The 24,287-nt window shown below is 43.4% G+C and overlaps 2 protein-coding genes across 4 annotated transcripts in view; one reads left to right on the top strand and one right to left on the bottom strand.

Moving 5' to 3' along the window:
• Positions 1-3,789, bottom strand: part of LOC139267320 (E3 ubiquitin-protein ligase RNF19A) — a 121,564-nt gene extending 117,775 nt beyond the window's left edge. Inside the window, exon 1 of one of the 3 annotated variants that reach the window (XM_070885440.1) lies at positions 3,570-3,789. The gene's annotated coding sequence lies outside the window, so the exon portion shown is untranslated. Of the gene's footprint in view, positions 1-2,044; positions 2,245-3,449; positions 3,531-3,569 lie in introns of those variants that run through there. The other 2 variants (XM_070885442.1, XM_070885441.1) reach the window with 2 other exon arrangements.
• Positions 3,790-4,182: 393 nt separating this feature from the next.
• LOC139267319 (zinc finger protein 493-like) overlaps positions 4,183-24,287 on the top strand; it is a 37,140-nt gene continuing 17,035 nt past the window's right edge. The window contains exons 1-2 of the mRNA XM_070885436.1: positions 4,183-4,490; positions 17,196-17,327. Of these exons, the coding sequence (XP_070741537.1) occupies positions 4,451-4,490; positions 17,196-17,327 (172 nt within the window). The 5' untranslated portion in view covers positions 4,183-4,450. The remainder of the gene's footprint in view (positions 4,491-17,195; positions 17,328-24,287) is intronic.

The raw sequence follows: 24,287 nt of genomic DNA, 5'->3' as shown, positions 1-24,287 counted from the left end.
ACTTTATCAGGGAGGCTTTGAGGGTGTCCTTATAACGTTTCCGCTGTCTCTTTTGGCTCGTTTACCATGAAGGAGCTCTGCATAAAGCATTTGCTTCGGGAGTCTCGTATCTGGCATGCGAACTGTGTGGCCTGCCCAGCGAAGCTGATCGAGTGCGGTCAGTGCTTCAATACTGGGGATGTTAGCCTGGTCGAGGACACTGATGTTGGTGCACCTGTCCTCCCAGGAGATTTTCAGGATCTTGCGGAGACATCGTTGGCGATATATCTCCAGCGCCTTGAGGTGCCTTCTTACATCGTCCATGCCTCAGATCCATACAGGAGGGCAGGTATTACTACAGCCCTGTACACCATGAGCTTGGTGGTAAGCAAGGTAGCAACAGTCTGGTTCAGCCTCAGACAGTGGCCATGGAATTGGTGACTAGATGGGGACCAACTACAATGGCTTCAATCTTATGTTAGGAAGGGCACGGATTGAATGGAAAGGAAGAACCCGCTTCCCTTGGCAGAGGGATCAACGATTTAAAGTAATTGGGGGAAGTTTAGAGAAGATATGAGGGGAAATTTCTTCACCGAGAACATAGTGCGGGTCTGGAACTCACTGCCTGAAAGGATGGTGAAGGCAGAAACACTCAGCACATTTAAAAAATACTTGGATGTGCACTTAAAGTGCCATATCCTACAATGTTACAGACCAAGAGCTGGAAAGTGGGATTAGGCTGGATAGCTCTTGGTCAGCCGGCATGGACATGATGGACCGAAATGGCCTCCTGCTATGCTGTAAATTTCTATGATTCTATGATTCCCAGCACTTAACTGGAGGAAATTTCTGCTCATCCAGTATTAGATGTCGGACAAGCAACGTGACAAGGTTTGGGGGGGGGGGGGGGGGGTTGGTTGCAGATGCTAAGGCCACCAGAGTTGGAACAATGAAGCGTACACACTGGCTTCATTGTCGGCTGCCTAAGAGCTCGATTTTCTTCCCATGCCTTAGAATACTCAACTGCACTGGGAATTTGAAGAGAGTTTTACTTTTCAAAAAAAGATGATGCACATTATCCCAGATCAAGACTGTGTTTCTGATTTGCAATCTTCAACAATTATGTGACACAATATCACAAACAGTATTTTAAAAAGATACATTTAAGGAAAACTTGTTATTAAAACATCAGCTTAATTGCAAATTTCCCTCTCCACAATAAGTTAGTAAAAGCACTACAACCTATTCAATGACTAAATGGCAACTGACATTGGTGTAACTATCCAATTGTATTTTTGATCAACTACATACTGCCTTTCACACTTGAAAAAAAAAATGCAAAGTAACAGACAAATTTATTTTACTTACTACACACAAGACATATAAAACATGCCTTATAAAGAAAATACAGCACCATATAACACTATGCTTAAAAATAAATGACAGCTTTCAACAAGTTACATTTAAACAGGGCTTCTAATGTAAAAATAGTGTCCCACAGGGCTTTATTTTTTCCGGGGGGGGGGGGGAAAGAGAGGAGGAAAGGGGAGAGAGAGAAAGAAGAAAAGAAAAAAATAAATATAAAAAGAATAAAAAGGCATAGATAACCAATGTGGGATGGTTAAGAGAAACATCCAAAAACTTGGATGAAAAGACAGGTTTCGAGAAGGTTTTACGATGGAGAGAAGTGGAGAAGGAAAGGAAAACATAGGGTGGGTGAAGCCATGAGGGAATGTAAAGATAAGGACATCGATTTGAACTTCAATGCACTGGGGGTCAGAAAGTCAGTCAAGTCCTTTAGAACAAGGGTGATGGGTGAAGTGTTAGATGAGAAAAGGGCACGTGCAGGGGCATAGGGCAGGAGGAGGACACAAAGAGAGCACTAAGGCCATGGAGGGATTTCAAAGCAAGGATGACAATTTAGAAGACAAATAGCCAGGCACAGGGAGCTAGGGGCAATGGAAGTGTGGGACTGTGTAGAGAAAGTGCAGTATTTTGCAATGGGTGGAAACCAGTAGAAGATTGAGGCAAAGAGACTGGCTAGTGAGCTTCAGAGAAACTTAACCTAGAGTTGTAGAGAAAGCGAACCCAGTAGCCAAGGAAAAGGAGGAGCTGATGGTGATGATGGTGCAGAAACAGGCAATTCTGCAGAGGTGGAAAAAATGCAGTCGGTAATGGAGTACAAGAAGATTTTCCCCAAGGTTATTTTTCCAAAGTGGGTTTAGTTCATCAGTAGACATAGACATGACCATCTTGTATATAGTTCTAGAAGAAACCAGAGTTAGTCATTAAGAATTACTGAACAGCAGGGTTTAATACACTCAATTCACAGTTTGCACATCCTATATCCATTATTAAGAAATTTTTGTTTTAACTATGCCCAAAATAATTAAGACTTTGAGGATCTATAGGCATAACTATCTTGCTAAAAGATAAATCCATTAAGACTGTGCCCTGTTCTAATTTTTACTCTACAATATTGCACACAACTTATTGGCCAATACGGTAAGACCGTGAACCTCCTCCTACTATCCGCACTAAGATAGGTCTTCAGTGACTTAATCATCTTCCAGTTTCCCCATATATTCATTATTGTGACTCTCCTCTCTCCATTCAACAGCATGGATGATCAAATTCTTTAAATGGGAATCAGCCTGGATTTAACACTTTGAAACTCATTGGGTAACAAAGTACAAAGCAGCTGCTATCCTTAAGCATTCATTTATGTAGTTATATTTTTAACAGCTGTCTTCTAAAAATGAACTTTTACTTCACATCCATTGTGTTACATCAGCCCTTCATTGTTACTTTGTTGTTAAAAAGTCTTACTTTAAATAAACAAGGAATGAGAAGAGTTTACTTTACATAAATGAAAGATTACATATCACAGACACCCAAAGAAAATTAAAAGTCTGTTTGGATCTTTGACGTCTATTCAGAATGCAGCAAGAGTACAGATGATGGTCATCAGATTTACCTACCTGGAGTAAAACATTATTCTTGTGGGCAATTTACAGTTGGAAAATATATTGCAGCACCCAGGCAACAAAAGGAACTGCCCCATAAGCATTCATGCATGTAGTTAAATACATTGAAAAATCTTTTACTTCCCAAAGTTAAATCTCCATCACAGAAATCAATCCAAGTAGCTAACAGAAGTTAGACTTAAGAGTATTTTAACTCACAGGGAGCCTCCTTTGCAGCATTATACCCATCTACAGAAACCCTCAAACTACAGGCACTAGAGTTGTAGACCAATTAGATTATTCAATTGCTAAAAAATAATTGCCAGAGCCCTTCCTCGTCAGGTCACTGACACCAAATCAAAGGTTGTATCCGTAATGTCACAGTAAAATTGGCGAAGACACATAGATGAGACTCGATTGGGCTTCACTTCAGCACAAACCAGAGAGGGAAATGTCTCCTTATTAAAGAGAAAATATACACCAGTTTAAAAAAAACACATTTACCAGAGAAACCGGCTGGTTTTAACTCTGACCCAAATTACGGTAGGACCAATATAGGACTTGCTGCGCCGGGTTTAAAGAGTGCAGAGTAAAGCTGCAGTGCCAGGCCTGCTCTGTACTCACCCTCAGCCAGTTGCCTTGCCTCAGTCTCCAGCAGCCTCAGAAGCTGCAACAGCTGATCCAGTTCCGTTCCAAACCCACACCTCGCACAAAACGTCACCACAACTGGCGCACCCGGCTACATCATCACGCTATGTGTAAACATTGCGTCCGCTGAGGTTCACTAATTGGCCGCGGCCAATCATTGAAGTAGGATTCGTGACCCCGAGGATCGTTGTAAAAAAAAATCGCAACTCTGCGGCACCCGGAGCCTGGTTACTAATTGTTTAATTGTTTAAGTTAATTAAAAATAATAACAACCAGATTCTCCGGGACGCAGTGCGTCTGGCCGCAGTGCATTGTGGCCATTGTAGTCGGTCGGTGAGTGACACCAGCTCGAGCCGACGGCTGATGGGAAAACGCTGACGAAATGATTGTTTTTTTACACAACGACGATGTGGCCATTGTTCTTCTCGTGGCCCCGCGCCGCGAGCGGCGGCACCAGCCGGGACCCGACATTCCACGTCCGACCGACGCCCTCGGCCTGAAGACCACAATACCCAGAAGGCTGTTCGCCTCCACCTGCCGCCGGTGTCTGAGGTCAGGTCGCGCCCGTGCGCGCTGACGTCATGGAGGGGAGCGTGTGCGTGGTGAGGTCAGTGGGGACAGACAGACAGACACAGAGCGAGCGAGCGAGAGAGAGAGAGAGAGAGGAAGGAAGTGGTGGTGGGGTTCCTTCCTGCACTCACTCTCTTAGGGACTGGTGTTTCATTAATGGCTGTTAGTTTAAAACAGGAAGTAAAATAGATTCAAACTCACTTTTTTTTGTTTAATAATATTAGAGACGTGTGAATGTTGCTTTTTAACTCAACACGTTTTAGTTCAAGTTTAAGCTGAGGTGAAAAATGCCCAGAAGAAAACAGTCCAATCCTCAACCTGTGAAAAGTAAGTAGTCATTACAGTCTGTAAATGAGGAAAAGAGAAGCAGGAGTGGGGTTACTTCTGTTCAACTGTATTCTGACGATCCAAACTTAAAATTGCTTTGCTAAACAGAAAGAAAAGTCTTGACTAAGGTTTATTAACTTGCTCATGGTGGGAATTGGGAGGAAATGTTGGTTTTAAACCATGTCTGACTTGAAGCTGCTACAATTCCTTGCTTCCATTTCTTTCTGCTGTACATTATGGTGTATGCAATAAGGAATTGTTGGAGGTCTATATGAGCTGGAAACTGAGGTGGTGGAGTTGAAGTTAGTTTGGCTTAAATGGCACATGACAGCGTGCTTTATCAGCAGTAACTTTAATTTCAATAATACCTTTTATGTAGGGGAAATTAAAAAATCTGAGAAATGGACACTCGTGTGATACTTTGGAGAAGTGTGTAAAAGCATGGTCAGAAAGATTGATTCTGAGTAGCAGTAAGGGTTCAAGGAGGGGATTTCAGGATGGTCAATTTGGCTGTGCAGCCAATGTGGGGTGAGGGGGGACAGGAGAGAGAGAGAGAAGTATAAAACACCAGATTTGAAGAGTGTGGGTGAGGATGTAATGCTGGACAAGGTTGTAGAGGCAGGGTGGAACAAGGTCATGGTGGGATTTGAAGAATGGGACAAAGGTTTCGATTCACTGCATTGGGGGAACAAGGGGCCAGTGTGACGAGAGTGATCGATGAGTAGGAATTAGTTCACAACAAGATATGGGCAGCTGAGTTTTGAATATGTTGGGAGTTAATGAAGGAGGAGAGGAAACATCCAGGAAACTGGAAACATTGAGTCAAGCTGACAAAATCTTGGATAGGATTTCAACAACAGTGAGGTAAAGATGGAGGTGGGTGATTTTGCAGGGATTAGAGTACTTTAATTTTTTGAGTCTAGGTGATGCATGGGATTTAGGATTTGAAGCTCTGTTTTGGGTCAAAAAGGATTGCAAGGGCACAGTGTCTGGTACAGCCTCAGTGAGTGGCCAGGGATGGGAATGGAATTAGTGGAAAAGGAGTGGAGCGGATGGTGGGAGCTGAAAATGATGGCTTCAGTCTTCCCAGCAAGCATCAATTTGGTTCAATTGGTAGCACATTTCATCTGTGAAGATCTGGGGTCTTTCCTGTGATTGCCCACATAGAGTTCCTGATAGTTGGTTTCTTGGAAAAGGAGGTGTTGAGCCTAGGAACATAACTGGGAAAGGCGAGTCAACCCTCTGAGGCTTTTCCACCGTTCAATTAGATCATGGCTACTCTACCTTTTATTTTTATTTGCTGGGATGTGGGTGTCGTTGACGAGGCCAGCATTTATTGCCAATCCCTAATTGCCCTTGAGAAGGTGGTGGTGAGCTTCCCTCGTGAAATGCTGCAGTCCGTGTGGTGACAGTACTCCTCGAGTGCTGTTGGGGAGGGAGTTCCAGGATTTTGATCCAGCGACAATGAAGGAACGGCGATATATTTCCATGTCAAGATGGTGTGTGACTTGGAAGAGGAATTTGGAGGTGATGGTGTTCTCGTGAGCCTGCTGCCCTTGTGCTTCTAGGTGATCGAGGTCATGGGTTTGGGAGGTGCTGTCAAAGAAGGCTTGGCAAATTGCTGCAGTGCATCTTGTAAATGGTACACACTGCAGCCACGGTGCACCTGTGGTGGAGGGAATGAATGTTTAAGGTGGTGGATGGGGTGCCAATCAAGCGGGCTGCTTTGTCCTGGATGGTGAGCTTTTTGAGTGTTGTTGGAGCTGCACTCATCCTGGCATGTGGAGAGTATTTCATCACCCTCCTGACTTGTGCCTTGTAGATGGTAAAGGTTTTAGGGAGTCAGGTGGTGAGACACTCGCCACAGAATACTCAGCCTCTGACCTGCTCTTGTAACCACAGTACTTCTGTGGCTGGTCCAGTTAAGTTTCTGGTCAATGGTGACCCTCAGGATGTTAATGGTGGGGAATTTGGTGATTGTAATGCTGTTGAATGTCAAGGGGAAGTGGTTAGGCTCTCATGTTGGAGATTGTCATTGCCTGCACTTGTGTGACGTGAATGTTACTTACCACTTATCAGCCCAAGCCTGAATGTTGTCCAGGTCTTGCTGCATGCAGGCATGGACAGCTCCATTATCTGAAGAGTTGCGAATAGAACTGAACACTGCAGTCATCAGCGAACATCCCCACTTCTGACCTTATGATGGAGGGAAGGTCATTGATGAAGCAGCTAAAGATGGTTAGACCCAGGACACTGCACTGAGGAACTCCTGCAGCAATATCCTGGGGCTGGGATGATTGACCTCCAACAGCCACAATCATCTTCCTTTGTGCTAGGTATGACTTCAGCCAGTGGATTCCCATTGACTTCAATTTTACTAGGGCGCCTTGATGCTACACTTCGTCAAATACTGCCTTGATATCAAGGGCAGTCACTCTCATCTCACTTCTGGAATTCAGCTCTTTTGTTCATGTTTGAACCAAGGCTGTAATGAGGTCTGGAACCAAGTGGTCCTAGTGGAACCCAAACTGGGCATCTGTGAGCGGGTTATTGGTGAGCAAATGTCACTTGATAGCACTGTTGACAACACCTTCCATCACTTTGCTGCTGATTGAGGGTAGACTGATGGGGTGGTAATTGGCCGGATTGGATTTGTCCTGCTTTTTGTGGACAGGACATACATGGGCAGTTTTCCACATTGTCTGATAGATGCCAGTGTTATAGCTGTACTGGAACAGCTTGGCTCGAAGCATGGCTAGTTCTGAACCACCAGCCTTCAGCACAACAGCCGGGATGTTTTTGGTACCCAGAATCTTTGTTGTATCCAGTGCGCTCAGCTGTTTCTTGATATGAGTGAATCTAATTGGCTGAAGATTGGCCTCTGTGATGGTGAGGACATCCGGAGGAGGCCGAGATTAATCATCCGCTCGGCACTTCTGGCTGAAGATTATTGCAAATGCTTCAGCCTGGTCTTTTGCACCTCAACTTCATTTACCTGTCTTTGCTCCATATCCCTCAATACCCTTACCTAACAGAAATCTACAGCCTTTTGGGGGAGAGAGTTCCAGATTTCCACTACCCTTTGTGTGCAAAATGTGCTTCCTTATTTCACTCCTAAATGGCCTAGCTCTTAATTTTAAGATTATGCCCACTTATTCTGGATTGCCTCACTCGGGGAAATAGTTTCTGTGTATACACTATCAAATCCCTTTGTCATTTCAAAGAGCTTGATGAGATCACCCCTCAACCTTCTAAACTCCAGGGAATACAAGGCAAGTTTATGCAAGCTGTCATAATTTAACTCTTTAAGCCTTGGTATCATTCTGGTGCATCTGCACTGGAAACACTTCCAACGCCAATATATCTTTCCCGGGGTTTGATGCCCAAACCTGAATGCTCTACTCCAGATGGGGTCTGCCCAAGGCTCTGTACAACATCCTGAATTCCAACCCCCTTGAGATAAAGATGCACATTGTATTAGCTTGACTACACCTTTCAAATCTGGTGTTTTACACTTCTCTTCTCTCCCCAACCCGCCCCCCTCCCATTGGCTATGCAGCTGTCCATCAAAGTGAACATACTGATTGCTTTTTGTACCTGTACACTAGCTTTTAGTGATTTGTGGACATCCACATCCCTTGCTCCACCACAGATCTTAGTCTCTCGCCATTAAGATTCTGATTTGAAGGAAATGCTCTCATGCACATTTTGGCTCCACTGTTGGCGTGGTCTTTAAACAGAACAGAGCAGCATGTTGCCTTTCTTTCCTTTTTGGAGGCAGGATGCTGGCTTCCCACATGGCTCAAAGGTAAACACCATTTCTGAGATCAGGAAGATTCCAGTTTCAATCTACAGTTTGCACTGTTAGCTAATCTCAATCAGGACAGCAGTCAGGTGCTACAATTCATTGCATTGTCTCTCGGGTAAAGTAGGGTAGGGCAAACTGTCCAGGATTTCCTCTCCTGATCTCTATCCAGTGACCTCTGCTGGAAGTACAGCCGTTCAGGCATTGAATGAGGCCAGGATCGGCCTCGGCTGTGATGTCCTTTGTGGTTCAGTAGCCTGCCGACACTCCGTCGAGGCTGGCATGCTGCGAAGAATGTCACTTCACGAGGTAAGACATTGCCTAGCAAATCAGTGCCTTCAGGAGAAGAAGGCAGAAAAAAAATGAAAAGGTGCTGCAAAGGTATCTAAGCAAACCTCGGTCGGGGGGGGGGAAGGGGGATACATGATCTGGTAATTAGGTTCTATGTTCTACATATGTTTTATTTTGTAATGAGTCCCCCCCACAACCCATCCGACACTATGTTGTAATAGGATTTGTCTATCATCATATTGTGTGTAATGTGAACAATAAGGGTGTCAGAGTATAAATATTTATATAGAAATAATTTCATGATGCATTTATACACAGTGCTAATGTATACCAATCATGTTAACTATTATGGGAGTGAAAATTACAGATTTTCTCATTTACTTTTTAATAAATCTGTTGAGTATTAATATTTCATGGCATCCTTAATTAGATTACTACGTAAACATAAAGTGCTGGGAATTCACAGTAAGACCAGAAAATGAATAAGAAATTAGCTGAAGAAAAGTTAGTGGTGGGTATTCATTAGGAGAGTGATGCCAAGGTGGACATAAGTACTGAGTACAGTGCTTCAGGGAATGTTGCTGAGGCATTGGCTGTTTCTACTTTGTGGGGATGACTTGGATTTAGAAAACCAATGCAAATTCAGGTGGAAGGGTGATCGAATCTGACGAGGCAGCCAAGGACCTATAATGCCTGTTACTGAGTGAAACAGTGACAGGTAGTTTAGACATCAGAAAATTTGGGAGGAAAATCAGTTTGACTGCATTAATATCATGTGTGTGCTTCACTTTTTAACCAGGATAAAATTGGTTGTGACTAAAACGCTGGACTAAAACTTGTTTTTTTTTTTCCCTCCGCTGCTTGTAAATGTAAGGTACTGCACTATAGAGTCAGCCGTGGCTCAGTGGGTAGCACCCTTGCCTCTGAGTCAGAAGCCTAAATCCAGGGATTGGAGCACCAAAAAATTTAGACTGGCACTCCAGTGATGAGGGAGTGCTGCACTGTTGGAGGTGCAGTCTTTCGGATGGGACGTTAAACCGAGGTCCCGTCTGCTCTCTCAAGTGGACGTAAAAGATCCTACGGCACTATTTCGAAGAAGAGCAGAGTTGTCATCCCTGGTATCCCGGCCAATATTTATCCCTCAATCAACATCATAAAAAAAACAGATTATCTGGTCGTTATCACATTGCTGTTTGTGGGAGCTTGCTTGTGTGCAAATTGGTTGCTGCGTTTCCTCCATGACAAGTGACTACACACCAAAAGTACTTAATTGGCTATAAAGCACTTTGAGACATCCGATGGTCGTGAAAGACGCTATATAAATTTAAGTTGTTCTTTCTTTATAGAAGGAAAACTGGGTAACATACAAACCTGAGTGTATTGTATGTTCAGTTTTTTTTTAGTGCTTGGCTGCCTCATCAGTCTCCACACACGTACATTGTCCACATTACACAATTATTTCATTTACAAATCCTGAAAAGGAAATCCGGACTTATCCTGCTAATAATTATCCTTCCGACCTGAGGATTAATGCAATGACTTATCAGTGAAATTGGAAGAATGATTAAATATAAGATTATATACATTAATATAGTGACTAACTTGTAGAATTCACACTTCAGCCTATAAACAGGGTAAAATTTGACTCTTTCCAGTCGATTCATATCTCAGCTGATTTCCCCACTCTCTCAATGGAGGCAAAAGTGCAGTTTTACTTCCAGACATACAAAGGGTTTTAACACAATGCTCATTGGCAATTGTTACCGAGAGTATAGAGAGAGGTTCGCAGAAGTTTTGTTGGTGCAGAGGGTTGTTGGAGTATGGAATGCTTTGTCGCAGGCAATGAATTGAGGAACAGACGACTGCATCTTTTAAGGAAAAAATAGTTGAAGCAGAGGAAGATGCAGGGAGAAGGCAGGGCCGTAGGATTAATTTTGGATTACTCCAGCCAAGAGCTGGTGTCGTCATTAGGCTGAATGGCCTCCTTCTGTGCTGGAAACTGCTATTCTATTTAGAGATGTGTGGTTTTCAGAACAATCAAAACAATGATTTGCCTGGTGGTAAAAGTATTTGAATGTTTATGATTGAACTGCATCTGACATATGGTAGGCAAATTGCAATGTGGTGATATTGAGTTGAATATTGCGTCTTTTGTTGCTCAGAACCTGAAGGATTAGAGGACAAGCAACAAAAGAAATTGTGTGATGAAGCAAGACCGTTCAGCCCTTTAGGTCGGCTGCTTCCCCCAAAAAATAATCGCATACGTCCTCCCGGGCTTCTCCTAAATGACCATCTCCCGAGAGAGTAAATAGTGAGTAAAATGTCCAAGGAAAGAAAACTCTGAAATTTCTCAAATGGAATCGAGTGAAACTAGGGGATCAATTCTACCTTTCACCCCTGACCAGCTGCAAGCCCCACTGATGAAATTCCCATGGTTGTAGCAGGATGGAGGTCATGCAGTGTAGGAAGGACTCAGATTTTAGAGTTTTCCACTTGCCTCGGTTCAAAAGAAGATGCTGTGGCAGGAGTTTTGCCACATTGTGTTCCCCTGTGGCATACTAACAAAGTATAGATGAATATCTTTTTCTCTCATACCTGGTTTGGCCAGCCATTTGCTATGTAATCATACATCGGCAAGGGTTAACCGTGGCCCCCCGACCTGGGAGAGAACAGCTCCGCAGGTCGGGCTATAAAACAGCTGGAGCAGCATACCACTACAACCGCCAGCACGAGCTGCTCCAAGTGTGCGACGATTTTGAGATGGGCAACTGGGTGACCTCATCAAAACCCTGGTTGCCGTTTTGGAGTGTGGGCAGGAACATCGGCAGGACCCAGGTACAGAGGAGTGGGAAGATCAGGGCGGTTGAGCGGCGAGTGTTTTGTGGCGAGATGCTGTGTATGTTTATGGCGGAGGAGCAGTGAGAGATCGTGGCGGAGGTGTGACATGAGGGTACGGGGCCCAGAAGAGCTGAGGTCCCAGGGGCAGCACGGGTGTGCAATATGTGCGTGCACTAGGTCCGTGCAGCAGAGCAGGTCTCCAGCTTGCCACTGGATAAAGGCCTCGCTCTGTCAAGCCCATGTGGTGGCTGGTGTGCAACAGTCACCACATGTTTTTAAAAAAAAAAAAATAATTCACGCATAGGCATCTTCCACCCCCTCAATTGGAGTTCAGGACTGGAACATCGGGTTCTTCATCGAAACACTTGTGGAAGCAAGTCATCCTCGTTTGAGGGACCGTCTATGATGACTCCCTGTTTAATTATGCTCTCGTATTCAGGGAGTTCATTACATATTTAAACTAGGAGATTTGGGGTAGAAACACCCAGGTGTACCAAGTGATTCACCTTTTGAATGCTGGGAATCATGCTCCATGAAAGTGACCACTGATTAAACATCTATCTGTGTAAGAGTTGAAGGGGCAACTCTGTTGCAGCCTGCTTCCAAAGAAACCCCTTCTGAGTGTGTAACAGATTATTGACTAATATCATTTTGGAACCAAGGGTAAGTCACAGGCAAGGAGGCCTAGAATGTTTTTGTGTAAGCAAGCAATTATACTACATTTCTAGGGGGCAGAAATACTCGGTGATTTAGGTCACAGGCTTGTCTTTTTTTAAACTAAGATGCCTTAGTGAATGCACAATAGTGAAGGACACCATGAAGGTTAAACAGAGAGAAGACTAAATCAAGAAGTGGTTAGGTGATACCAAAATTTGGTTTTAAAAGCTTGAGGACTGGAGGAAGTCCAATACTGAAACCTGTAAGGCGTTTCACAATCTTGAAACATAGAAAATAGGTGCAGGAGTAGGACATTTGGCCATTCGAGCCTGCACCACCATTCAATGAGTTCATGGCTGAACATGCAACTTCAGTACCACATTCCTGCTTTCTCGCCATACCCCTTGATCCCCCTAGTAGTAATGACTACATCTAACTCCTTTTTGAATATATTTAGTGAATTGGCCTCAACAACTTTCTGTGGTAGAGAATTCCACAGGTTCACCACTCTCTGGGTGAAGAAGTTTCTCCTCATCTCGGTCCTAAATGGCTTACCCCTTATCCTTAGACTGTGACTCCTGGTTCTGGACTTCCCCAACATTGGGAACATTCTTCCTGCATCTAACCTGTCTAAACCCGTCAGAATTTTAAATGTTTGAGATCCCCTCTCATTCTTCTGAACTCCAGTGAATACAAGTCCAGTTGATCCAGTCTTTCTTGATATGTCAGTTCCGCCATCCTGGGAATCAGTCTAGTGAACCTTCGCTGCACACAATAGCAAGAATGTCCTTCCTCAAGTTAGGAGACCAAAACTGTACACAATACTCCAGGTGTGGCCTCACCAAGGCCCTGTACAACTGTAGCAACACCTCCTCCCCTGTACTCAAATCCCCTCGCTATGAAAGCCAACATGCCATTTGCTTTCTTAAGTGCCTGCTGTACCTGCATGCTAACCTTCAATGACTGATGTACCATGACACCCGGGTCTTGTTGCACCTCCCCTTTTCCTAATCTGTCACCATTCAGATAATAATCTGTCTCTCTGTTTTTACCACCAAAGTGGATAACCTCACATTTATCCACATTATACTTCATCTGCCATGCATTTTCCCACTCACCTAACCTATCCAAGTCACTCTGCAGCCTCATAGCATCCTCCTCGCAACTCTCACTGCCACCCAACTTAGTGTCATCTGCAAATTTGGAGATACTACATTTAATCCCCTCGTCTAAATCATTAATGTACAATGTAAACAGCTGGGTTATTGGAAAAGGATGAGTTAGAGTCGGAAATTAGATTTCAACACAGAGGATGTCGGGAGTATATTTAGAACCAAAGAGCAAGAGGAATGTTCAACAATCAATTATTGTAATAATAGTGATAAAATAGAGAGATGACAGGCGTTGAAGGCTAGAGTTGAGAAATAGTTTATCAGATGACATTGTTCTTGAATGCTGGTACTTGCTTGAAAATATACAACTAGAAAATTCATTATGCATTGAGGAAGTTCTCTCCAGCTTGAGTGAAAGAGTGTAGATATTGGTGTTTTAAACGTGAGTATATCTTGTGGTCTTTAAAACTGCAGTTGCTTTGTTTTCTTACACTTGAAAAAAAAATTTGCTCTAAGTTCTGCTTGGAATCAGAATTTTAAAATGTCGATTTATATAGTTCCTGATCGGTTATCCAACCTTGACGATCGCCTCAAAGATCAGAAGTAAATTGCCATAATGGTATTGATATGTTCCCCTTCTACAGCATTCTCCTCCACACATCCACTTCCCGAAACTCTCCTTTCCTTGATCTTTGCTTTCCATCAAATTGCTGCAGGGCTTCAGTTCGCTATACAGTACAAGTATAATCCTTCTCTTCATAGCCAATCAATAAGATCATGGCTGAACTTCATCAACTCCCCTTTTCTGCCCTATCCCCAAAACTCTTGATTCCCATAGGGCTGGATTTTTAGGCGAAAACGCAAGCGATACATGAAAATTACCATTTTGGCTGTGCTAATGATTTAAGGCCTAACTTTCAGCCTTTAGGCCTGCGACAGGCACAAAGGGAGGCTTGGCACAAGTGTTCACGGCGCAAAAAACGTGATCCTTGCCAACTTTAGTGCGGGGCTAGGAGCACTGCGAGAGAGGCCTTGGGAATGGGGGAAAAAAATAAATTCCAAGAACATTTACAAGGCCCTTAACTAAGTAGACGCTGCAAAAAAAAACTTTTACTCTTTTTTGCAGGTTTTCTGACTTAGCGCTGTGGTCGGGCTGCACCGACAGGTTTGGCCTGTCGCTGTTGTGAGCGCGGCGTACAGGTCGGGAGAGTGCCGAAACTCGATCGCGAATGCAATCGGAGTTGTTGCACATCGGCGCACCTCTCCCTGGCGGTACTCGGAAGTGCTGTCGCGAACAGGTACCCAAGGATTCCGCCCGGGCTTTGCAACCGGGCTTTCGCTGCGGAGGGTCAAATCGTGGTGAAAATCCGGCCTTTCGTGTCTCAAAATCTGTCAATCTCTGCTTGAATATACTCCATGACTGTGCAGCCACAGCCCTCTAGGGTAGAGAATTCCAAAGATTCACAACCCTCAGAAGAAATTCCTCCTCATCTCTGTTTTAAATGGGCAATCCCTTATTCTGAAACTATGGGCCCAAGTTTCGGGCCGTGCCTAGAACGGCGCAGCCCCGACCTGAACGCCCGTTTTTCGCGCCACAAAGTGCGCCTGAAAAAACTTCCAGATTCTCCGGCCCCCTGCTGGTCCTCTGGCCCTCGGCGTGGCGCAGCACGAGCTGCAGGGGGCGGAGCTAGGTCCCTGCGCTGAAAACAGTGCCAGGACCTCTGCACATGTGCGCTACAGTGAGCGCGCAAGTGCAGTAGCTCCAGGCGCCCGAAACTGTGTGGGAGGGGCCCGAAGCACGCAGCCCCTAGCCCTGGCCGAATGGCCTCACTGGGGCTGCGTGAATAAGGCTCCTCCCACGCCCAGCTCCTGCTTCCACCGGACCCGACCCGACTTGACTCCCGCTCCCGCCCCCCCCGCTCCCGACCGAACTCTGCCTCCCTCCCAATCCCCTCCGCCCCGATCCGCGGTCCCGACACCACCTACCTGTCAATCCGGGAAGTCAAAGCTCGAAGTCTTGGGGCCCAGCCGGGCACGGCCCATTGAGCCTCTTTCTCTTTCTCTTTCTCTCTCTCTCTCTCTCTCTCTCTCTCTCTCTCTTTCTCTCTTTCTTTCTTTCTCTTTCTCTCTTTCTTTCTCTCTCTTTCTCTCTCTCTCTCTCTCTCTCTTTCTCTCTCTTTCTCTCTCTTTCTCTCTCTTTCTCTCTTTCTCTCTCTTTCTCTCTCTTTCTCTCTCTTTCTCTCTCTTTCTCTCTCTTTCTCTCTCTTTCTCTCTCTTTCTCTCTCTTTCTCTCTCTTTCTCTCTCTTTCTCTCTCTTTCTCTCTCTTTCTCTCTCTTTCTCTCTCTTTCTCTCTCTTTCTCTCTCTTTCTCTCTCTTTCTCTCTCTTTCTCTCTCTCTTTCTCTCTCTCTTTCTCTCTCTTTCTCTCTCTTTCTCTCTCTTTTTCTCTCCCCTCCCCTCCACCCCTTGCTGTCAGCAACACAGACACTGACAGAGTGAGAGACACAGACAGAGCGATAGAGTGACTGACAGAGACACACTGGGCGGGGGGTGGGGGGGCATCCCAGCATGCTGTTGGAGGGCTCCTGGTGCTGCAGTCGGTAAGTAGAAAATGTTTTATTTATTGAATTTTTTTTTTAAAATTATTAATTTTTTTTGATTTATTGATGTTTTTATCATTTATTATTGATGATGGCTCTTTATTTGTAAAACTGAAGTGTTTAATGTTTGTAAACTTCCCTTTAAACCCCTCTCCCCCCCCCATTCCCTACGCCTGATTTGTAACCTACGCCTGATTTTCTAAAGTGTAGACAAGGTTTTTTTCGAGCGTACAAAAATCTTCACTTACTCCATTCTAAGTTAGTTTGGAGTAAGTTTTCACTGCCGAAACTTTGAAAACAGGTGTAAGTGGCTGGACACACCCCCTTTTGAAAAAAAAAATTCTGTTCCAAAGTGAAACTGTTCTAACTGACTAGAACTGGAGCAAACTAAATGCCGAGAATTTGAATTTCTAAGATACTCCGTTCTACACCAGTTGCTCCAAAAAATCAGGAGCAACTGAGGCCGAAACTTGGGCCCTATGTCCCCTCGTTCTAGACTCCAGCTAGGGGAAGCAACCTCTCAGCATCTACCCTGTCACGCCCTCCAAGAATTTTATATGTTTCAATGAGATCACCTCTCATTGTTCCAAACTCCAGAGAATATAGGCCCATTCTACTCGATCTCTGCTTGTAGAACAGCCCTCTCATCTCTGGGATCAATCTAATGAAAGAAGTTGTACAACGAACAAAGACATGTATATCCTTCCTTGGGTAAGGAAGCCAAAACTGTACACAGTACTTCGTGGGCCGGATTTTCAGCAGGTTTGCAGGTTTTCGCTGCAATTTGACCCTCCACGGCACAAACCCAGTCGCTAAGCCCGGGTGGGATCCTCGGGTACCTGTTTTCGGCGGCGCTTTCAAGTACCGCCGGGAGGAGGTGCGCTGGCGTGTAACGATGCAGATTGCGTTACCATCGTACTTTTGACACTCTCCCGACCCGTACACCGCGCCCAGAATACAGACAGGTCAAACCTGTTTACAGCCCTGCCAGCAGCAGTAAGTATGCAAAGCTCCCAAAAAGGAAAGTTAAAGTTTTTATTTTTTAATTCTTTTTCAGCGATTTGCTAGCTAATGTTTTTGGAATTTTTCCCCCCGCCTCCCAAGGCGCGCGCCTCTCAGCGCTCCTGGCCTCGGACTAAATTTGGTGAAACTCGCGTTTTTGTGCCGCGAATCTTCATGCAACGTCCCCCTTTACCGATGCAGACGTAAAACAGTAGTGCGGCGAAAACGGTAAGTTTCACGTATCGCTACCGTTTTCGCTGAAAAAACCTGAAAGCCAAAAATTCAGCCCAATATGTGAAGATTGTTCTACATTTCAAAACAGATGACCACCATACCTGAGCGATAATAAAGTGTAATAAAATAGAATGTCAGCTAAACAGTGAACTATTTTAATTCTGCAGTTGAATCAGAGGATGGCTGTGAACACAATGGGCCAGAAGAGCTGGTCTTGGAGAGTGACTTGATGTTGGGGCAAGAGCTGGAGTTTGAGGACTCTGATGAGACGATCATGGGCTTTGAAAAAGATTCAGAAGGTTTGAAAAACATTTTTTCTTTTTGTGTTCCAAAAACATGATTGTGGGAGTCATGTTTCTCTGAGATTTGATGTCAGTGAGTCAAAATAACAGGATGGGAGTGTTTATCAGCTTTCTGTGGACCAGATGTTTAGATTAATAAAGGCCTGGGCAATTTGTCCCTTGCATGTTGCTGTTACTCACTTTTTATTTTCTGTGCATCAGTTAAATATGTATTGCACTTAATCCTTGCAAGAAACAATGAAAAGATGGTGGAAATCGGAGAGTGGTAATGGTGCCGACTCCAAAACTGGTATAAAAATAGCTTACATTGCAGAACACGAAAGCTGCATTCCCTCCCCTCCCCCATTATATAAAGCTACAAAACACTCGGCCAATTAACAATGCTATGCAAAAAAAAAAAAGCTCCTTCAGTTTAATTTCATCAGTGTATGTTGTATTATGTTCCTGGAAAGTTAATGCAAGTAGGGTGGGACCCATATCTCTAGGGCAGGGAAGAACTGGCACTTACACTCGCCTCTTTGTCAGCGTTACTCCTGTTGATCAGTTGTCTCGCTGCACTGTGAGCAGTGAAACCCAACTATCCCACCATTCTGAATGAAGGAGCCTCTGTTTGTTTTGTGTGAGGGTCGGGGATGGAAGACAATTGAAATTTATTTTCAGATGGTCTTCAAATTAAAAACTGAGCATTGATGGAAAAATTGGTAGCTTTTTTTACCACCCAACAGCAGTAGATCTTGATTTGCCTCCGGGCTATCCCGATTAAACTTAGAATTAGGTATAATAACCAAAACACATTGCCAGTCAGCTATTCATTTTGTTGAGTTGGTTGATGTGGGCAGATAGTACGGAGCTCAACTCATTCAATTTAAATCTCTGTAGAATTCCCAGCTGATTATGGTCTGAAGGCTCAACTGAGTGTGGATGGGTGCCAGAGGACTGAAGAGTGGCCAATATAGTGCCTGTATTTAAAAAAGGAAGACCGCTAATCTGGATAATTACAGGCCAGTTAGCTTAACATCTGTGGCAGGGAAATTAGTCGAGTCTTTAAGATCTATCCAGATAAAGAGAAAATAGTTAGAAGTATTTCAGTGCATTTCAAAAGGGACGATCGGGCTTGACAAACCTCATAGAGTTGTTTAAGGCGGTAACAGATATGGTAGATGGGAGAAATTCAATGGATGTAATAAACATAGGCTTTAGGAAATCCTTCAACATACCACACATGAAATTAAGGGGGTGTGGATCTAAGGGAGGCTAGCAAACAGAGTTAAAACTTGGTTCAAAGGGAGCAAACAGAGTGGGAGTTGAGGTCGAAGATCAGCCGTGATCTTATTGATTGGCGGAGCAGGTTCAAGGGGCCATACTGCTCCTACTTTTCATGTTCGTGTGTTCACCCCATTTTTATGATGACTAGAAATTGGGTGAAAATTTTAGGGTTTTTTTTTCAAGCATTGTATAGTGTACTCAAACATTAGAATCTGTTAATAAAAGAATAGAAATGTTAATATTTCCTGCCAATAAAATATAAAAGTGACCTTGATGTACTATATTTTTTTTTAAATGAAGTTGACTGTCTTTTAGCTGGCTCACCCCCATCTTTTCTTTTTATAATAGTTTATTAAAATAAAGGAATAAGGGATGCGATGGAAGCGAGTGAGTGGGGGAAACGTGATTGGGGTCGGGAAGAGGATGGGAAGGGAACTGCTGAAGGCGATAGGTCAAATTTTCCTCGCAACCCTCACCAGATAATGCAGTCTCTGGTGGCTATTTTCCCTGCTGCAGCATCCACTACCTCCACCTGAAATGACAATAACTTGCTTTAATATGGGGCCTTTAATGTAGGAAAATGTCCCAAGCCACTTCACGTGTAATCAGACAAAAATTGGTGCTGAAACAAAGGAAGAAATATTTGGAGATGAGTTTAAGGAGGGGCTTAAAGGGAGAGAGAAATTTTTAAGGAGAGAATTCCAGAACTTGGGGTCCAGCTGGCTGAAGACATAGGGCAAAGGGAGTGAGGGTTGTGTAAACGACTAGAGTTGTAGAAGCACAGAGTTCTTGGGAGTATTGTAGCGCCGGAGTAGTTTTAGAGATGGGGAGGGGCGAGGCCATGGAGGGATTTGAACACATGGATGAGAATTTTAAATTTGACACTTTGGTGGACTGGTAGTGAATGTAGGTCAGTGAGCACAGGGGTGATGGGTGAGCATGACTTGGTGCGAGTTAGGATACGAGCTGCAGAGTTTTGCTCAAGTTTATGGAGGCTAGAAGATGGGAGGCTGTCCAGGAGAGCATTGGAATAGTCTTGTTTCGAGGTAACAAAAGCATGGATTATGGTTTCAGCAGCAGATAAGTTGAGGCAGAGTCGGAGACGGGTAATGTTCGAGGTGGAAGTAGGCAGTCTTGGTGATGGGGAAGACATGGGGTTGGAAGCTCAGCTCCGGGTCAAATAGAATGCCAAGTTTGCAATCAGTAATCTAAAAAGGAAAGAAGGAAAAGATAGTGAAGCAGAAGAGATGTGAATGAGAGTCAAAAGCAGTAGAGTAAATACATATTGAGAAATAGTAACATGGATAAGAGGGACCACATTCTTCAGTTATACCATGTGCAATGCCACAAGAGTGGCAGACACAAATTAGTTTTTTAAAAATAAGGACTTGTATTCATATGGTGCTGTATCATGTCTCTCAGAAATGGCTCAAAGTATTTCACATGCAGCAAATTTCTTTGAGTAAAGTCACTGTTATGCAGGCAAATGTGGCAGCCATCTTATGCACAGCAATGTCCCACAAACGGCAGTGGGATCTTTTGATACTGTTGGCCAGGATGCTGCTCTTTAAATAGTGCCATGGGATTTTTGGCATCCAGCCTAACCATCATGATTTCATGTTTTATCCGACACACTGAACCTTCAACAATGCAGCACTCCCTCGGTGCTGCACTCAAGTCCTGGAGTAGGACATAAGGACATAAGAAATAGGAGCAGGAGTAGGTCATACGGCCCCTCAAGCATGCTCCGCCATTTAATCCGATCATGGATTTGGGTCCACTTCCCTGCCCGCTCCCCATAACCTCTCATTCCCTTATTGGTTAAGAAACTGTCCATCTGTCTTAAATTTATTCAATGACCCAGCTTCCACAGCTCTGAGGCAGTGAATTCCACAGATTTACAATGCTGAGAGAAGAAATTCCTGCTCATCTCAGTTTTAAATGGGTGGCCCCTTATTCTAAGATTATGCCCCCTAGTTCTAGTGTCCCCTATCAGTGGAAATATCCTCTCTGCATCCACCTTGTTAAGCCTTCCCATAATCTTATACGTTTCGATAAGATTAACTTTCATTCTTCTGAATTCCAATGAGTAGAGGCCCAACCTACTCAACTTTTCCTCATACGTCAACCCCCTCATCTCTGGAATCAACCTAGTGAACCTTCTCTGAACTGCCTCCAAAGCAAATATATCCTTTCTTAAATATGGAAACCAAAACTGTACGCAGTATTCTAGGTGTGGCCTCACCAATACCCTGTATAATTGTCGCAAGGCTTTCCTGCTTTTATACTCTATATCCCCTTTGCAATAAAGGCCAAGATTCCATTGGCCTTCCTGATCACTTGCAGTAGCTGCATACTATCCTTTTGCGTTTCATGCACAAGGACCCCCAGGTTCTGCTGTACTGCAGCACTTTGCAATTTTTCTCCATTTAAATAATAACTTGCTCTTCGACTTTTTTTCTGCCAAAGTGCATTACCTCACACTTTCCAACATTATACTCCATCTGCCAAATTTTTGCCCATTCATTTCGCCTGTCTGTCTTTTGCAGGTATTTTGGGTCCTCCTCACATATTGCTTTCTTCCCATCTTTGTATCGTCAGCAAACTTGGCGACTTTACGCTTGGTCCCTTCATCCAAGTCATTTAATATAGATTGTAAATAATTGGGGTCCCAGCACTGATCCCTGCGGCACAGTTACTGATTGCCAAACTGAGAGTGAACCATTTATCCCGACTTTTTTTTTTAAGTTAGCCAATCCTCTATCCATGCTAATATATTACCCCCAACCCCGTGAACTTTTATCTTGTGCAGTAACCTTTTATGTGGCACATCTTCAAAGAACTCCAGCAAATTTGTCAAACATGACTTCCCCTTCATAAATCCATGCTGAGTCTGCCTGACTGAATTATGCTTTTCCAAATGTCCTGCTACTGCTTTAATAGTAATTTAACAGATGTCAGGCTTGAATCCCACTTCTGACTCCGGTGGCAATGCTACCAACTGATCCAAGCTGATGTAGAATGTACATATAAATTGAGTTAAATCCTTGTGGATTGATTACAATAAGTAAAAGGGGAATTGATGGTGCTTTGTCTTAAAGGGCTAATTGATGAGTAAACATGAAAAATAAGCAAGTTTGAATGTAAGGAACGATTGAAGTATCTGAAATGTGACCGACACATTTTGACTGCAGGTTGTAGTTTGGGGAGGTGCAGGAATTTGTATGCGTCAGATGCAAAAAGATGGAATGGCTCCAGCAGGATGTGGTTGAGCTAAAGGCAGAAGTGGAGCAACAGGAATGCCTCCCAATGCAAATCATTTCCTCAGACCTTAAATGATGGAAGATTTGTGAGTGTAATCTATTGTGTTAATGAGGCAAGAAAAAAGATCAGAGATTTTTATCATTGGAGTTTTTTACTGATTCATTCTGTCATCGACAGTGGAATTGGCTTTTTGTGCTCTTATGAATATATAGTGGTCAAATTGCACTTGTTTTTATATTTACCCATCCCTAATTGCTCTGAGACATTGGTGGTGGTCTTTTGTACAAATGAGTGGCTTGCTAGGCTTTACAAGTTTACCATGTAGAGTGGGTGTGCAGTCACTTGTATGCCAGATGAAGTCTGGGTGGCTGATTCCCTTGTCTAAAGGAAGGGCACAAGGTTTTGATGACAGTCCAGCAGCTTTTCATGGTTATTTTATTTCTGATGCCAGCCCATAAACTCCCAGATTTCACCACTTGCCATGGTTGGATTTGAGCTTGCAGCCTCTGGGTTGTTAGTCCAGTACCTTAAGTACGATACCACTCTAATCTGTTTCCATTAATTGCCCTGATCAGTACAGATGGGTTGTACTGATTTTAGTTTTGTGCTATAATCCCCAGATAAAAAGAGGTGATTGGTTCTTTAAATACTTAGCAGCAAAGAGGCCGCTCAGAATGTTCATTCATACCGCTCCATCCTAAGTGAAACACTGTTCAGCACTCTTCAGTAGCTGTGCTGCTCCCTGAAAATGAATTAAACAAAAAGAGGACGAATACCGAAGTGGTAATGTCCTGAGCAGAGCACCAGGAGGACAGGCCAAACAACTAATGAGCTGTCTAAAGTACTGGCCAGCATTGAGTAATGCTGTTCCTACAATACAATGAACATATATTAATGATATATAATATAGATATTAATTAGTCAGTCATAGTGATTCCTTGGTCTGCTAGCAAAATGGAATCCTTTAACTGGATCCTACTGCAAACTGGAGATGGCTATCCAGTAAGAGGAGGAGGTGAATGAAAACAATGATGAAAATGAAGAACCGAAAGGGAAGGGACAAAGTAAGTCACTGCACTAGGTTCTGCAATAGCTAGATATCTGCGGGATAATGTTCATAGAGCTGATTGTTGTTTTCCTGGGACAAGAGTGAAGAACATGGAAATGAAGATTGATGAGCTAATTAATGGGGAGGGGCCTGAAACAGTAGTAATGTTACATGTTGGTATTGAAATAGAGATCATGGAAACTAAAAGGGGAATACAAAAATACATGGATACGTTTAAACCAAAGGTGCAAACTTGGTGGTAACTTCCAGCATTATCTGATGGATGGAAACAAAAACAGGATAATAAACTTCAATGATTATTAAAATGATGTATACATGGGGGAAGTCGGAAAATTAACTTTGAAATATTTACTGGATAGACAGAAGAATAGCTGATCGTTTCCATAGAAAGGAGAGGTTAGATCTAACTAGATGGAAGGATAAACATTTGGTGCTATTCAAATTCTTTGGGATTCACTTAAACTAGGAATGCAGGTGAACAGATTTTTTTTTTTTTAAAGTGTTCAATCTTTGGTATCCATTAACTATTCTTAAATAGAATGAAGAAAAGAGTACTGATCAGGGTAACGTGAGGATGAAATTAAAATAAAAGCCAAAATAAGTATCGGGGATTGATGTTTTACACTTATGGACAGACTATTACAAATCAACTATTGGAAGTATAAGTGAAGTTAATTATCCTGCTTATTTTTTCCATCCCCCAGATAATGCTAGAAGTTACCATCAGGTTGGAACAAATATTGATATTATAAATATTGCTATTACTGAGTCATGGATCTGGATAGACAGACATGGTGAAATAAAGAGGGTATAGAATTTCTCACACAACCGGAGAGGCAATGGCCTTCCAATAGGATCAGCCTGGGTTCTGCTGCTTATCTTTCCTGCTCATCCAACAGACATTCATTGAATGAGTCGTTGTGCCCCCAATAATTTGCAACTGGGGAAAAAACTGAGCCACTTTCAGGCTATCCAGAAGCCTTTCAATAGTTGCTTGCACCCAAAATCTGACCATGACCTTGGTGATCTCCCAGCATGCTGCAGGCTGAGAGCGCCAGCAAATTATGCTAATTAGCTGACCTTGCGTCATTTGGTACCCGATGAACAGCTATTCTGTCCCAGGGAGATGTTTGGGCACATAAATAAAAATGCTTTTAAGGAATTTAGGCAAAATCAAAAATTTAGTAGGTGAACCAGGTGGAATTTGATGTGGAGAGATGCAAGATAATGTACAAGAAGCAAAAATGATGTCCTTGTCAGTGGAAATCTATCCATTATAACAGTTGGAACAGAAAAAAGGTTTGGGTGCGAGTGTCGATCAGTGATTTGTTACTGCAAATCAGGTCCTTCAATGCACC

The sequence above is a fragment of the Pristiophorus japonicus genome, chromosome 7 (genome assembly GCF_044704955.1).
Source record: "Pristiophorus japonicus isolate sPriJap1 chromosome 7, sPriJap1.hap1, whole genome shotgun sequence".
Classification (NCBI taxonomy): Eukaryota; Metazoa; Chordata; class Chondrichthyes; family Pristiophoridae; genus Pristiophorus; species Pristiophorus japonicus.
This window is presented reverse-complemented; position numbering and strand designations above follow the sequence as displayed.